General features: G+C 47.9%; 1 protein-coding gene across 1 annotated transcript in view; it reads left to right on the top strand.

Moving 5' to 3' along the window:
* Positions 1-200: 200 nt before the first annotated feature.
* Positions 201-11,806, top strand: part of Pik3r1 (phosphoinositide-3-kinase regulatory subunit 1) — an 87,023-nt gene continuing 75,417 nt past the window's right edge. Inside the window, exons 1-2 of the mRNA XM_052743372.1 lie at positions 201-420; positions 10,191-10,904. Coding sequence (XP_052599332.1) covers positions 10,571-10,904 — 334 coding nt within the window. The 5' untranslated portion in view covers positions 201-420; positions 10,191-10,570. The remainder of the gene's footprint in view (positions 421-10,190; positions 10,905-11,806) is intronic.

Raw genomic sequence — 11,806 nt, 5'->3', positions numbered from 1 at the left:
GGCGGAGGCGAGGGCAGCGGGGGAGGGGGTGGGGGTCGGGGCGGTAGGCACCGAGTACAGCGCCTGGACCCTGGTGGCCCGCCCGGAGACTGGTAGAGGCGGAGGGCGCGGCTCGGGCTCTGGGGGCGGGGTCTCGGGCGCTGATTGGTGTGTGTCTGGGGGCGGGGCGGAGGGGCGTGTCCGGGGCGGGGCTGGCGCCAGGCGCTGGAGCTGAGGGCGCACGCACCGCCAGGAGTAGCGAGCAGCTGAAGCCGAGTTGGAAGGAAGCAGCGGCCGCGGCGAGGACCGCTGTGCAGCCGAAGAGCCCGGACAGCGAAGCGCCGGCGGGTCGCAGCTAGATCGCAGGCGCCTGGGAGCTGTAAGCCTGAGAGGACGCTGAAGCCCAGGCGGGCCAGAGGAAGGAAGCGAGCCGCCCCGGAGGTAGGTGGCGGCGGTGGGTCCCGGTGTGCCCGGGAGGGGGAGGCGGTGCGAACGCGCTCGGCCGCTGCTCTTCCTGTCACCGGCAGCCGCTTCTGCTGCCGAGCCACTCGAGGGGAAGCGACCCAGCTGCCAACCCCCAGTCGCCAGCATCTCTCCACCGCTGGGAAGCCTTCTCGGGCCAGTGGCTAGCCGGCGTGGTCGCGACCACCTCCTGCTCTCGTTTCCTCGGTGCTACCCCGGTCCGGCTTTGCTCGCTGTCGGGCGCATTCGGTCCCGGAGTTGCCAGCGGTCGCCGGCTCCCCTCCTCCTTAGTCACCTCACGCTTCCGAGGGTCCCCTATTGCCCTGCAGCTTCCTGGAGCCGGGAGCGCGCGAGGAGAGCGTCTAGGTCGCTTTCTTTGCATTAGCGCGACGTCCCCTCAAGGCCCGGCAGCTGCAGCCGGGGTCGCCGGCGGAGCTGGGCCACGGGGGTCCCCGGAGCTCACCCCCAGCCCCCGCCCTCCGAAGTTTGCCGCCCTCCTCTTCCGGGGTGGGGGAAGTGCGCCTCGGGGCGGTCGGTGGTTGGGGCTCTAGCTCGGCGTCTGGCGCCCGCGGGGCTTGGGCAGGTTGCTGGAGGCATAATGAGTGGGATCCTGGCACCGCCCGGAAATCCAGCTTTTCCTAACGCGGGGCAACCCTGGAGGGACCTGCCCAGCAATATGCGGCCGACCGGGGAAAGCCGGCCCGCGTGCAAGCCTAAGCTAAAATATCAGGGGGGGAATTGTCTGCAAGCCACTTCCTTCCCAAAGGCAGAAACTGCCCGGCAGATCACGAGACAAAGAGAATAGAAACGCTCTGACCAGGCACGCATGTACAGAAATGCGTTTTGGTAACCAGCTTTCGCGCACAATAACGCAAGGGTGTGAGCAGAGTGGCTGTGACATGTTGAATGCTTGTGCCCGCACTGGATTCAGGGGAATTCTGCTCCCAGCGCTGGTAATACCGGAAAGGTCTCACTTCCACCGTTAATTCTCGGAGGAGCTGCAGGCTCTCTTAATGTACTGGCGTGAGTTTATGCTTTATTTAGCGGTTTCATGGTTTTTAGGGCTTAAATTTTTTTCCCTTTCTTTTCCTGTCTTTTTCCTCTTTGTCAGACAGTGCTAAGTAGGAAAGGATGAAGCAGTTCCGGGTTTTGAATGTAGCATGAGATTGTCATTTCAGTGAGATCCAGTTTCAAGTTTTAGGTGGTAGGAGCACTACCAAAGCTGATTGACCTAGACTCCATGTGGAAGAACATCTTAATATTTCGTTAACTTATCCTATGTTTTGGGCACCTTAAAGATGGTAAATTATGAGCAAAGAAAGCTTGGAATAGTAGGCAGATGGGGTTATTTCTGCCACGGATTAGCAGATTAGTAGATTTCTAAAGCAGAAATCATTAGGATTTAAGGGCCTTCTGCATAGGTGAAGTGTCCATGCATCGTTTGTCACTGAGCAGGGAACCAGCACATGTTCATGAGCTTTTTTGTTTGTTTGTTTTGTTTTGTTTTAATAGTTGCACTCACTGTTTTTGAGATAAAACACTTAATGGTAAGCAGGTCGTTTTCTTAAGCACACAAGTTGCTTAAAATTTGGGAAACAACTGTTTTTACTTATTACAGAGAAAATGATCAGGATTTTTCTTGCACCTCTGGTAGTTCAAAGTCAGGTTTAAATGGAGAAGGCCCGTGGGGGAAGCTCCTTGCCTTGCAGAAGTTCCCCTGCAATGCCACTGCTGGCCGCCTCCCTCTAGTTGCCTGTTGCAGGCCACACTACTTTCCCATAGCAATCTGTCAGTTTTATGATTTGAAGAAAGTTGGATGGAGCTGATACTGCCTCTCAGACTGTTGTGGGAGTTCACTTTTAACTTTCATCTTGCACTGGGACCTGTTCCTAGTTGCATAACAAGTCTGCCATGTGCACATTGCTATCTGCTGTTTTATTTGCGTTTTTTATGATAGCACTCTGCTTTTTTCACATCTGTGGTGTGCTGTAGCCATGTACAAAAGTATTTCACTGTCCACTGATTCAATATGTTGTTTTCTTTAGTTTTTTGTTTTGTTTTTCGTCTTTGATACATTGCCAGTATAAAGTTGGTATGGGGAAACTGAGCAATAGAACACATTACAGGAATATGTAGTTTGGCTGTTGGTGGTGGGTTGTATGATGTATCTTTTGGAAATGTTAATTACACTTAAGCTGATGGATTGCTTTTTTTTTTAATTTTTAGGACATTTTTATACATGCATGTTCCATATTTTAGTCATATCCACTGCCCCATTACCTTTTCTTGTCTCCTTTCCCCTTTCAATTCTCAAAAGGCTTTGAATCTTAAGGACAAGTCTATTCAACTCGCACAAACTTTGTACCCTTAAAAGTGTTGGCTATTCCTTTAAACTTTTGCCATGAACACCATGAGCTTTAAGGTTATAGTGTTGATTGAAATTTCCTTTCTGCCCCCCCTTTCTCCTAAGTACTTCAGGAAAGTGTTGTAAAAGGCATTCACTTTGAAAAATTATCCACCTACTTGTTAAAACAGCAACAATCCTGGTCCAGCTTTTATTGTGTTTGCATTTTTGATTTGCAAAATGAGTTTTATTGGATAAAGAGATAGTGAATTAGCCAACTAGGGGGAAAAAGGGTTTATGGTCAAGTAGACCATAGCAAGCTGAGCTAACGTTTGCTTGAGCTTTTAATTCTCTCATAAATAAGGTGTACACACACAGAAGAAATTAGCCCTGTCAGTCCGTTATGCATATTAGATTGGCCAAGCACAGAGCCCCTTGCAAGGTACAGGGCTTTGCTAGCAAAGGCAGGAAATGAAGTATCCTGGTGAAGCTTTGACAACTAGAAAGTCACTGGTCAATAGAAGGAATTAATTATCAGGGGTGTGTGTGTGTGTGTGTGTGTGTGTGTGTGTGTGTGTGTGTGTGTGTATGTATGTATGTATGTATGTATATACTCATTATTTTGGAGGCAGTGTCGAAGTTAGTCCAGACTGGCCTTGAACTACCAATGTAGCAGAAGTTGGCTTGAACTCTTGAGCCTTTTACCTCTACCTCCCAAATCCTGGGATTATAGGCTTGTGCCACCAAACCCAACCGTCAGTTTTGTTTTTACTTTAAAATGAGACCATGTAAGTTGTGTCATTTTCTCCTTCTTGAAACATGGGTTGTGATGAACTCTTAAAGCATTCATATTATTTATTGTGCCTTTTAAAGCCTCGTTTGTCTCCTCCCTCATGTGATTTTTTTTTTTTTTTTGTCATGGCTTTGCCAATACTTTTATTGAAATCACTTGCCTGACGTAGTGGCAGTTAAAGGCCATCTCTTGTACACTAAGCTAAATGAACTGAAAAATAGACTGTGTAATTACTGATAGCTTGTTTGTTTGGCTTATGCTATCCCCTCACCCCCACCCCCAGACCTTTTTCTGGTGAAATGAGGAATAAGTGTAGTACAAGCTTACTGAAGAAATAAGAAAGGACCGGAGAAACATCGTTGGAGATTTTGTTCCTCCACCACGGTTTTCCTTGAAAGTCAATCAAATGTATACCTATAAAGCACCTGGAGTCAAAATAGTTCTCAGGTTAATGATCGCCTGGGAGAGCACTGAAGTCATAGGAACCTGGCCAAAGGGTCAGGAGGCTCCACCAGTGGGTGGTGTGGGTTGGTAGAGGCGAGATGCCTTGCCAGTGGTTCAGCCTTCATCCTGGAATGCCTCTGTGGTCCTGAGGGCTGGGCTCGTCCCGTGAGGACCCAGCTGCCCTCATTCTCCTGAGCATTGTGTTACTGCACTCAGTTTGTCCTCTCTGAGGGCAGCCTGAGGGAGCAGCCATGAAACCCAATTAGACAACAGTGTCATGACTCCCACCTTGTGCCCTGCCGCCAAGCATATTCATGTCGCCCTCCCACATAACACCGCTGACCTCTACAGAGCCGCTTTCCCCCTTGGGTCCGGAGGGAGAATTACTTGGGCTAAGTCCACAGGCAGACTCTATCTGACTCTATTTACAGCAGGGTTTTATTTTAGGTAGCTTCAGGCTTCTTTTAGAACTGCTTGCAGCATTGAAAGGCAGCGCACAGAGAAAATTCCTGGCACCTGTCTGCTTCTGTTTTAAATCTGCATTGTGTAAACGGCGGTTGACATTCAATGCTGATATTGCTCGAAGACCTATTGTTCCTAAGAGCAGTTACGAGAATGCCATCCCCGCAGTTGACTGTCACTTCAGTCACGTTCACGTTTTAACTTTGCTTGTTTTCTCATCTGCAAAATGGGGCTGATAATAAGCTACAGCAGTTTGTAAGGGTGCGTGCAAAACTCCAAGAACTGTGCCTGGCACACAGCGAGCACTGAGTTGGGGTTAATTATATTAAGCTTGCACTGAGAAGCATGGTGCGACGTGCTTTGTGAGTGTAATTGCCTTTAATCCTCATAATGACCTAGTGAGGTATAGGTCTGCTTCTTCCACCGGCCTCACAGGTGATGAAATGATGCCTGAGGGAGGCTTCAGTGACTTGCCAAGTTACATATCTAGGCATGGGTCAGGGCAGCCCTTGTTAGCTGCAACAGAGAATTCACCCTTCTTGCCATGAATTTTAAGGGCCATTTTTTTTTTTCCCCATAAGAAGAGGCACTTTAGGGCACCTCCCTTTGTTCACCCCTCCCAGGGCTACCATTTCAGTTTCTACTGTAGTGGTGCAGGGACCCAGGCACATTGGCCTCATAGCCTCTTCTCAATGGGAGGAGCTCCTCTTAGTCACACGGCCCTTCTTCCTAGCCCTCTCTCTATGGAGACCCTCTCTCTCTCGTCTAGAAGGGCTGCTGTGGGTGGGCCGGGGTAGCCCTCTCCTCTCCTTCTTGGTGTGCTCAGGGAACCAGTGCTGTGACTGCTTTGCAGTCCTGTCTCTTAATGTGTCACCTGGGTGTGTACTCCCTCCCCCCCCCCCCCCCAAAGGGCTTGCAGGCAAGAATTACAGCCTTCACACCCTACCTACCCACATTTGCTACCCAGCCTGGAGGGTGGCGGCAGCAGGCAGCACATTCTGCTTCACTGTCAGTCTGGAAAGGAATGGAGATATTAGATGCCTGTAACATTGGGCTTAAGTTGAGCCCACCTCTTCCATCCATTCTATTTTAACCGAGGCTGTTCAGTCACTTTACATATAAAAACACGGTGTCTGCTAGGATCTTAATCAGTTTTAATGGTTCATGACTTCCAGAATTGTGAAAGGTAGACAGATTTTCAGACCATGGTTCTTGTGTTTCGAAAGACCGTAAGTTGAGGTGGGACATGTATCCTAGACGCTGAGCTCGCGTGTTCAGGGACAAAGGGTTACACATGGTGGTGTAGTCAAGCCCTTGTCTTGACTATAGACCCTTTTGGTGCCACCCCCCAGGGTCACACTGCTAATGTCATCACAGGATGGCAATGCATGAGTAGATATCTTGTTGTTGTTGTTGTTGTTGTTTTAAATGCAATTGGAGGAGGTCCCTTATTTCTGCCTCCCCTTTATGTTCCCCAAATCCTGTCCTTTGTAAAAGGTGAATAGAGTAAGTCAACAAAGCCGGAGGGCTTTTCAGAGACTTTGGTTCTTTCTCATTCTGCCTGCAGGTTAGAAGGTTAAACTGAAAAAAAAAAAAAAAAAGACTATTTTCAAGCCATTGCACATTGAGCAGTCAGGGATTGTTATTTGTCAAGCATTAGGAACAATTTTACCTGGGCAGATTGCATGAGAATTGCTCAGTCTGCTAGCAGGGAAAGAAACTTTACATCCAGTGAGTGGGACTGTAGACAGCCATGCAAAGGGTTGAAAGACCGGAGCAAAATACTTCCCATAAGGACATTGTGGGCAGTTGCATGTGGTCTCGTATAAAAAATAAGTTATTTTTTAATGTCTTCACAGAATTCCTTTTTGCTTTTTTGGGGGGAGTATACAGTATCCTATACATGCCTTAGCTTACAGCTTATATCATAAAATTGCCTGAGTTACCTGCAAATAATAGTTTGTTGGCGATGACTATGATCCACATATAAAATGACCTTTACTCTGAATCTGGGTTGAAGTAGTTTGCTGGGCAGGTGTTTGTAGCCAAAGAGAATGGGAGGCATAATTTGGTGAAAGTGGGAAATACCTGTTTTGTCAAAACTCCAAATTGACTTCAGGAGGCTCACAAAGGTGCTCATGATCCCGGCTGCTGGGTGGTCTGCAGTCCTGGGGACAATTTAAGGGGGAGCTTGCCAGTCCTCTAGATGTGACAGCCCTTGTGACTCTGGATTGATGCTTCCCTTATCTCCCCAGGGAGGAGCTAAGTTGTTAGAAATTGTGCAATGTGGGGCCCAGGAGAGTTGTAGCACAGGGCAGACTGGTCAAGAGGGATACAGGTGGCAGAAGCTACATTTGTAGGACAGAGAAGGGCAGTCTTCCAGAAGTGGGCAGTCTTCCAGAAGCGATGTACTCAAGAGTCTTTTAGTCACTAGTTTATGGACTTCGTAGGCAAGGATGCATTTTAATGAAATCACTTTGGAGGACATTTGCATGATTGAGGTGCTGGGTCCTGCATTTGGCTGGAGTGCTGACCAGTCATCCTGGCTTCTTTTTTGTGCCTGTGTGTTAGAGAGCCAGTCGCACTTACCTGTGTGGCTGCTGTGAAGGCAGATCCCCAAAATTCTCCTGGGGGACCAGCCAGAGCAGGCAGGATACTGCGTGTTGCTGATGCTCCTGCTGGGCCTAAGCTGCCCCTGGGCATCTTAGCTCACGGAGTCCAGAAATAAGTTATGGTGGTCTCAAAAGTGGGGGCTCCACACACTGGCTGGATCTGAATTTAGAGTCTACATCTGATGCTGAGTGTGGTTATGCCCGAGATACCAAACTTCCTCCATCTGTCACATGAGAATATCTACAACACCTTGGTTGTTGTGAGGATGGAATGGGTTAATGTAGGCACAGCTCCCAATACGTATCATGTGATGATGATTGGGCTAACACGGCCTCATTTAAATGGGGATGGCAGGCCAGAGAAAGTGTGCAGAGTGCAGCCTGAGAGGGCTGCGTCCTGCTCGGTGTGCCCAGCCAAGGTCTTGCTGAACCTTGTCACCACGTGATCAGGTCCCCACCCAAATAAATGACTGGTGTGCTCGCCCTCTCTTTTTACAACATAGCTTTCAGACTGCTTCCCTGACACTCAGTCATTGCTGACCTTGACTGCCAACCTTAACCATCTGCATTGATCTTCCTGGCCGGACTCTACCTGCAGTCCCCGAGTAGACAGGCATGCTGTATTTGCAATCCCCGAGCCCTAAGATATCTGGGGTTCCTTTATCAGACTAAGACCTGGAGTGCTGCAGAGTTTTTAAGATTCACCTGACACTGGCTGGGAGAGAGCATTGGCCCAATTTTTGAGGTCTCAGCACACAGGGTGGGGATTGCTTCTCAAGAATCTAGCCTCCTACAGCTATCAGACTCCTCCCAGAGTTTCACTCCCTTGTGTGGACTTAGCCCCAGGCACACTCAAGAGGCTCTCAGGTTCAGAGAGCCCTGCAAAGGCACAGAGTAGTTTCTGAGTCGCTGGTGTGGAACCTGCCTAGTTATATTGTTGTGCTGTGTGCTAGGCCTTGTTTCATGGTTGCTGGGGGCTGGAGGCATTGTATTTCCTGTTCTACTGAGAATCCCACCAAACTGGTCCTCTGGGTGGTTGAAATTGAGGAAGTGCAAGGCACCAGCTGGCAGAAAGATCTGCCCTGGCTACTGACTTAGGACTTTCCCCTCCCCCTAAAAGACATACATTGCCAGGAAAAGCTAACAAAAATTTCAGGGCAGATTTGAAGGAATTAAATTATTCTTAGGCATATTGCCTGGTTTCCAAGCTTTTAGGGATATGTAAATGTTCATGTTCTTTGGAGCTCTGTGTCTCTTTTGTACAGAGCACATTAGTACCAAAAAAAATGAGATTTGCTAGTTCTACATTTTTGTGTGAATTTATGCAATGAATATTTAATTTGATTCTGGATCTTTCAGAAGGAGAGGTTTTCTTCAAACGTAATATAGCTTATTTTTCTCATACGCTCCACTGGCTGCATTAATTTTTTTCCCTCTGATGCCTGAAATGCAAAGTAGAGTACTATCCCAAATTAATATTCTTGCTACACAAAGATTTCCAGTGTTTGTTTTTACTTCCTTTTAATATGCAGCCCTCCTTAGAGTGTTATTGTATAAAGCTAAGAGGCTTTAGCCATGTGAAGTTGAATACTTTACACTTCTGAATGCCAACATAACAATTAATCTGTGGCTAGATTGTGCTTCTTAAGATGCCTACACTGACGAGTGCCTGTAACACTCAACTGCTAAAGTGTTTCTCTCTTCTAAACTTAGGAAAGTCTCTTTGACACAGACTCATGTGGCTGTGCTTGTATTGTTTTATTGTACAGGTTGGTGAACTGAAACCTTTAGCTAGAATTTAGTCTCTACAGTAAAGGTAACACTGAGAAATAAATGAGGTGCAGCGTGGATCTATGTTGCATGCTGCCCTATCAGCCATCCATGGTGACTAAAGTTCTCTTAACTTGGGCTCTTCAATTGCTCTGCACCCACTATGCCTGGCAATGGAAAGAAAAGGGCTTTCATTACCCTGGCCTCCCCCAAGCCTGTTTTACATAGTACTTCCGCAGCAGTAAGCGTGACTACTTCCTTTCATATCTTAACTCCGTAAGATCTAGTTGCTATCCTCACTACTGGCCTGCAATCTGGCATCCCAGAAAGTCGGGGATGGTTCCCATCCCACTGAAATCAGTTCTACTTTAGTCAAAGCTTATTACAAAACCTCAAGTGTGCTCCTGATTTCAGCTGGAGTTTTTGGCCAGTCACTAGCACATCTGCAGTGGATGTCTATATCCCGTGAGCCCATCAGGTCTCTTGGTTTTCCTTTGCCTACTATTGGTATGGAATTGTCAGTAACACGGGATCAAACACTTGCCCTTCTTGCTTCCGCCGGTGAGCATTTTTCACCCTCCACACCTTTTCCCTTTATGCTGTACTTACTTCAGTTTGCACCTTTACGTACCTGCTGCTGCCTCTCTGGTCTCTGTCCTCACCTTTCTCAGCAGCCCTCACCTCCATTTTCTCTCTGTGCCAGTCCCTAGTGGGCATTGAGGTCAGATTGGGATGCCTTGAGTACAGCCTTCTTGAGTGACTGAGTCCCCAACATCACCATGCCAGGCTCACTGTAGTGGACGGACTTACTCACACTCACGGTACACGTGTGCATTCCAGATGGCCCTTATTGTCTTCCCAGCCCAGGTTTACTGCTCCCTCTTTGTCTTCTGATGGGTGAGACTGCCTGTGCTTCTTTCCATAATATGACATTTGGTCTGTCTGTGCCCAGGATCATGCCACACATTCCATTCTGTCTGCAGATTCCTGCAATTTGATGTGGTCTCTCACTTGAACCCCGTGGCATTTTGTGTCAGCGTCTATCATGGCAGTTACCTAATGTTTTGGTTCCTTGTGTACTAGTTTTATCTCCAGAACATTGCCACATGTTAGCACATCGACTCCTGTCCCGCCCAGTGTTCTTAGAAGGCAGGGGCTGTCTTACTAATCTTGGTTTTGTATACTGTGTCAAGCAGTAGCACACTGGCCTATGTATGTCATCTGCCAGAGTGATTAAGTACTTGTTGAATGGAAGTAGAAATTCAAATCCCCACAGATGGCAAAGTGTGATGTTCATTCATAAGCCTTGTTTTTGCTTTGCTAGGTGAAGCTGAGAGTGGAGTGTGACAGTAAAATCAGACGACAGATGGACGGCGTGACGAGAACGTCAGAGAGGATTGGGCCTCGCTGTGAGAGTCAGCCTGGAGTCAAGGTGTTGACAAGTCGCTGAAAAGGACACCAGGGAGGACTGTGGCTCGCAGAGGGTGTAGAGTCGTGTCTTCAGTCACACCATTGATGGAGGACAGATGGACAGCCGGATGGCCAGTCACCTCTCTTAAACCTTTGGATAGTGGTCCTTCGTCCTCTGCTGGCCACCTGTTAGGGGTTTTAGCCCATTCTCTGAACTCCCTTTCCCTCCGAACGTAAACTCAGACTGCGGTGTACAAGCAGCCCCCTCCATTGCAGGGTGACGGAGCTGCAAATATGAGTGCTGAGGGGTACCAGTACAGAGCCCTGTATGACTACAAGAAGGAGCGAGAAGAGGACATCGACCTGCGCTTGGGGGACATACTGACTGTGAATAAAGGGTCCTTAGTGGCGCTTGGATTCACTGATGGACAGGAAGCCCGGCCCGAAGATATTGGTTGGTTAAATGGTTACAATGAGACTACCGGGGAGAGGGGAGACTTTCCAGGAACTTACGTTGAGTATATTGGAAGGAAAAGAATTTCCCCTCCCACTCCGAAGCCCCGGCCCCCTCGACCTCTTCCTGTTGCACCAGGTTCTTCAAAAACTGAAGCAGACACTGAGCAACCAGGTCAGCACGATGAGTGTTCGGTTATTTAATGACCTTTTGGTTTTAGTTTCTTTTTTAATTAGTAAAATCTTAGATTTGAGCGAGGACAGTAAGCTTTGAGCAGACACCATCTTGGCAAGTTGACCTGAACTGATACATAGTGTATAAAAGTCTGGTCAATCATGACATGGCTAGAAGTTTGCTTCTGTGTGGTTGGGAGTTTGTATGAATTGGGAGACGGTGTCTGAGAGCCTGTTTAGTGAGTATCATTAAACACTATTATTACAGTGGCCATTGAATTAACACAGGCGTCCCGTTCTTGGGGATTGTTACTGCTTTGGGAAAGCAAAGGGTAAGTCTAGTATAAGCATATTTAATGTTAATGTGGTTTGCATGGAAAAATGTAGGGTCTTAAAGTGACCACAGAACTCAGCGGAGAAGAAACCATTGTTTTTCTAACCTAGAATCTGCCCCTTGGTTTCCTCTCGAGGCTTGGGGTTAGCATAAAAGGAAAGAAGCTTCTGTTCCCACAAGGGCAGTGCCATTGCGGCAGAACGCTTGGACTCTGCTTGGCCCCGTGAGGAGAAACTCGGGTTCACTGGGTACTTGTCTTAAATGGAAACTGCCCTCAAAATCCATGTGCTGGAGATGGCGCATGCTTGGGCTTGGACACAGCTGTTCCTGGGTAGATTCTCTTTTATTCAGTTTCTCACTGAGACAGCTTCGTGTTTAGCTTTCGTGAGATCTGTTTTGTTAGATACCGTTTCTCACTAGAAAATCTCGCTCCTCCCCCCCCTTTTTTGGGGGGGATATATGTGTAGAGGGTTGTGTAGTCTTTTTCCCCACTCCCAGAGACTTAGAAAGGAATAACTAGGTACATTAAACAGATAAAGCTGTTGAGCCGTGGTTGCACACTGAACAGA

This window comes from Peromyscus californicus, unplaced genomic scaffold, assembly GCF_007827085.1.
Source record: "Peromyscus californicus insignis strain IS unplaced genomic scaffold, ASM782708v3 Scaffold_18__1_contigs__length_77618521, whole genome shotgun sequence".
NCBI lineage: Eukaryota > Metazoa > Chordata > Mammalia > Rodentia > Cricetidae > Peromyscus > Peromyscus californicus.
This window is presented reverse-complemented; position numbering and strand designations above follow the sequence as displayed.